The sequence below is a fragment of the Nestor notabilis genome, unplaced genomic scaffold, assembly GCF_000696875.1.
Source record: "Nestor notabilis isolate BGI_N333 unplaced genomic scaffold, ASM69687v1 scaffold19359, whole genome shotgun sequence".
Taxonomy (NCBI): domain Eukaryota; kingdom Metazoa; phylum Chordata; class Aves; order Psittaciformes; family Psittacidae; genus Nestor; species Nestor notabilis.
Window position 1 is genome coordinate 2,658 of NW_009945360.1, and position 4,479 is coordinate 7,136.

At 55.5% G+C, this 4,479-nt stretch overlaps 1 protein-coding gene across 1 annotated transcript in view; it reads left to right on the forward strand.

The window, feature by feature from the left end:
- Window positions 1-319: 319 nt before the first annotated feature.
- Window positions 320-4,479, forward strand: part of GC (group-specific component (vitamin D binding protein)) — a gene marked incomplete at its 3' end in the record, with an annotated part of 4,348 nt that continues 188 nt past the window's right edge. Inside the window, exons 1-9 of the mRNA XM_010022853.1 lie at window positions 320-377; window positions 1,593-1,662; window positions 1,933-2,065; window positions 2,161-2,372; window positions 3,100-3,232; window positions 3,365-3,459; window positions 3,650-3,779; window positions 3,910-4,112; window positions 4,331-4,463. Coding sequence (XP_010021155.1) covers window positions 320-377; window positions 1,593-1,662; window positions 1,933-2,065; window positions 2,161-2,372; window positions 3,100-3,232; window positions 3,365-3,459; window positions 3,650-3,779; window positions 3,910-4,112; window positions 4,331-4,463 — 1,167 coding nt within the window. The remainder of the gene's footprint in view (window positions 378-1,592; window positions 1,663-1,932; window positions 2,066-2,160; window positions 2,373-3,099; window positions 3,233-3,364; window positions 3,460-3,649; window positions 3,780-3,909; window positions 4,113-4,330; window positions 4,464-4,479) is intronic.

Genomic DNA, 4,479 nt, shown 5'->3' on the forward strand with positions numbered 1-4,479 from the left:
AGCAAACACGGCTAACCCGGGGTGGTATTTGCTAGATATTTGTTCTGCAGCAGGGTCAGGCCATGGTGCCCCCATCTGCTTGCTAAGGCTGAACAAAACCCAGCAGCACATCCCCCTTGTGCCAGGTTAATAATTCAAATGAGTCTTATTTTGGAGGTGCCATCACTCAGGCTGTGGTCGGCAGGTCCAAGGGTGCTGGCCCTCTGCCCCACTGCCAGCATTAATCATTGACCCTGCAATTAGCACTGCCTCCATATAAATGCTTGGGATGGATTTCCTGGCGCTGCTTTGCGGCAGGAGGAGGGAAACCTGCCCCAACATGAGGGCAGCTCTTGCCCTGCTGCTGCTGGTAGCCGCCGTGCACGCCGAGCACCGAGGTAAGGGCATCTATCGCCTCTATGGGGCTTTGCTCTCCCCCAAGCACGAGGGGTCCATCAGCTCTGCAGGTTTTCAGTGCCCAGTGCCAAATCGTTGAGCAGGAATCCAAGAGAGGGATGGGAAAGCGCGGGATGATGTTTTGGTACCTGGGAATCCTCTTCAGGGTGATGCTGGGGCAGCTGGGTGGGGAAGATGCTGGGGTTGGAGCGGAGGGAGAGGACAGCATCACAGGGCTTTTCCTCTCTTTCAAGTGAAATGAGATTTTCTGACCCCTTCACAAGCACCATTTGACTGCAAAACCCACCCCTCAGATGACAAGGATGCCCTGTGCCACCCCTTGCCCTGCAGGGAATCGCCCACCTGCCAAAAAGCCCCCAAAACTTACTTCTCCCACACGGCTTTATGAAAAGGAAAAGAAAGGCAGAGAGCTGGCACTTGGACAGGACTGACAGCCTCTGTTCCCCTGACGGAAGAGAACTGTGTTTTAGCTCATCTTCCCCTTCTTCCCCACTGTTACCAGCCCTGCAAAAACCCAGTCGGCCTCTCTTTCCCACCAGAGCAATGTGACGTTTGCTGTAATGCCACATAACCCCTTGGTTTTGGGGACATGACCTCGCTCCATGCTGTAATACCAGTAAATACTGGTATCAGTATTTACCCTGCTGGTATCAAAGTCTAACCAAGGTGGATCATAGCAAAAATCAATAGCGCTTTTCCAGGGATGAGAGACTCACTGGGGGTGTCTTCACTGCTGGGTGCTCCCGATCTCCATGGTCCTGCCTCCAGAGCTCCAGACCCTGCCACAAAAACCAACAACGTGCATTGCAAATACCCAGAAAGGTCAATTTGGACAAGGGGGAAAGCACATAATTCTTGGATGACTGTTTGTGGTGGCGTAGCTTCCCTCATTCCCATGCCAGTGTCAGGGAGGGAAGTGGAACGTGAGAGCAAAATAAGGGGTCAAGTGGGAACAGGGTTTCCTCAAATAATCGTTTTCCCTGGCAAAAAGCAAAAAACTCAGTTATTTTCTGTAGGAGACTGAAGGAGAAACGTGGCTTTGTTGCCACCCAAAGATAAGGGCACAGGATGTGATACTGCAGGGCAAAGCAAAGCCAGCATCTTCCCAAATCCCAGCCCATGCCTGGTCCCAGCTCCCCAGCCATTACTCAAGGCACAGATCCTGCTCACAAATCCTTCTTTTCCTGCCCTTACAGGTAAAGCTTATGTCCGGGACAAAGTCTGCCAGGAGTTTAAGACCCTGGGGAAGGAGAACTTCCGAACCCTGTAGGTACCTCCTGCTGTATTTGTCCTCCAGGGACACTCAGCACCTAAGCCAAGACAAAAAAATATGAAAGAAAAACACTAGTAGGAAGGGAAAATGTATTCCCAGGCTGTTTTCCAAGGAATACGCTGGTATTCTTTGCAGCACCACAGCTGCTCCTCTCCGGCTGATGGTGTTAAACCCGCTTTGGCAGGACAGCGCTGCAATGTGAGTTTTGTTCCATGAGAGAGGAACACACCACCGCTCATCCTCCCCTTGCTCCCTGCCCCCAGGACCATTATTGCCAACAGCAGGAAATATTCCAATGCCACCTTCGAGGAGATCAACCACCTTGTCCATGAAATCGTCTCCCTCGCTGAGACCTGCTGTGCTGACAGTGCTGACCCCTCCTGCTATGATGCTGGGGTAAGGTTGACCGCAACCGGGTGATGAACCCCCAAAACCAAGGATGGGATGGGGTGGGATGGCCCCTGGCACTTCGCCTCCTCTCCTACCCACAGTCCTCAGCTCTCTCAGCCAAGTCCTGCAGCAAGGACTCACCATTCCCGGCTCACCCCGGCACCGCTGGCTGCTGTGCCCACGAGGGACTGGAGCAGAAGCTGTGCCTGGCTGCACTGCGGCACCCGCCCCAGGAGCTGCCCCACTACCTCCAGCCCTCCAACGAAGAGATCTGCCAGGCCTTCAAGAAGGACCCCAAGGACTTTGCGGACAGGTGAGCCGGGCTGGCGATGGCACTTGGTCTCACCAATAGCGCCCAGTTGAGCTTGGGTGGGTGCCACCAAGCCAACCTCTCCTGGTCTCGTCCCTCTGCCGTCGCTGCCGCGGCTCTTGGTGGCCACGGGGTGCATCAGAATACAAAGTTGTGGTGTCCTGCCCCTGCCCAGGCCCCAGAAATGGGATTTAACCCAAGGGATGAGGGGTGCCATTGTCTGTGAGAGTGGCTGCAGAGGGGCCACCACGCCACTCAACGGCTTGGTGCCATAAGCCAGCGTCATGGGGTGGTATCTGGAGAGGGATCCCATCCCCAGACTTCCAGTGCCTAAAGGGGCCAACAAAAAATCTGAAGGCTTTTGTCAAGGGCTTGTTGGGACAGGACAAGGGGGAATGGCTTTAACCTGGCAGAGGGGGGATTTAGGTTAGGTATAAAGAAGCTCTTCCCTGTGAGGGTGCTGAGGCGCTGGCACAGGGTGCCCAGAGAAGCTGTGGCTGCCCCATCCCTGGCAGTGTTCAAGGCCAGGGTGGACACAGGGGCTTTGGGCAACCCGCCCTTGTTTGGAGCAACCTGCTCTAGTGGAAGGTGTCCCTGCCCATGGGAGGGGGTTGGACCTGGATGAGCTTTAAGGTCCCTTCCAACCCAAACCAGTCTGGGATTCTATGATTCTATGATCTCCTGAACCCATCCCCATGGTGCCGGGTCTCTTCATCCACCTCTGCCGCAGGTTTCTGTATGAGTATGCCAGCACCTACAGTGAGGCACCCCTGCCCGTGCTCCTGGGCTCCACCAGGACCTTTCTCTCCATGGTCTCCACATGCTGCATCTCCCCCATGCCCACCGCCTGCTTCCTGAAGGAGGTGAGGCCCTTTGGACAACTGGGCTTGTCCCCGTCCTCACTCCCCAGGGAGCTGGGTGAGCACCAAGGAGAGGTGTCGGGGAAGGGCTTGCGTTTCCCTCGGATGACATCTCCATCTTTCTTTCTGTGGCAGAAACTGGAAAGGAAATCCCTCTCCCTCCTCACCCTGATGTCGAACCGGGCTTGCTCCCGCTTCGTGGCGTATGGAAAGGACAAGCTCGCCTTCAGGTAAAAGGGAAATGGCCTTTTCTGTCCTGTCCAGGAAAGGCTCTGTGGGCAGCAGAGGTGTAGAGCAAGCCCCGTGGCTCCCCATCACCTCCATCCTGCATCTCTACATGGCAAAACCCTGTTCGGTGCTGTCAGAGGGGAAAAGAGAGCTGAGCTCTCAAAGCCCCTCATACACCCGATGCCCCCCCAGCTACCTCACCTCGCTTGCTCAGAAGATGCCCAGTGCTTCCTTTGAGGACCTTTTCCCCCTGTCAGAAGATGCGGCTGAGGTGTTTTCCCAGTGCTGTGGCTCAGTGGCTGAGGACTGCATGCAGAAGAAGGTAGTGGAGCCTGGAGCCCACCCCAAACCCGCCTCCCAGCCCACAGCAGGGCTGTGGGAGCTAACCCCATCATGGTGAGGGGGTGCTCAGCCCCACCATCCCCACAGCCCCTCTGCTCCCCTCTTTGCAGTTATCGGAGCACACAGCCAAAGTCTGCGCCGTGCTGTCGGCCCGAGATGAAAGGTTTGCCGACTGCTGCAAGGGCAAAAACCTGATGCAGAACTACTTCTGCATCTCGGCCTTGCCACCAGCGCTTGCCTCCAAACTGCCTGAAGCACAGAAGCCAACGAATGAGCAACTCTGTGGCGAGGATGCGGCTCGCTACGCCAAGAGGCGAGTGGTGGCTGTGGGGCTGAGCTGCTCACCCTTCCTTCTCCCCTCACCTTCACTGTATGCTTTGATTATGTCCTGGTTTCACTGGGATAGATTATTATTATTAGGATAATGGGAAGCATCCTCTCTTCCTTTGGGGTATCACCTCGAGGGGCTTCACAAAGGTGAGCAGCATCAGGAATAAAACCTCATCCAACAACTCGTTTTCCCTGCTCCAGGTACCTGTTTGAGCTGGCACGGAGACACACCAACATCCCTGACGTCTTCCTCAGCCAGCTATATGCTGCCTCTGAAAAAGTCCGGGAGGAGTGCTGCTCTGCCAAGGATGCTTCTGCCTGCCTGGACAGCAAGGTGAGCAGTGGGGATG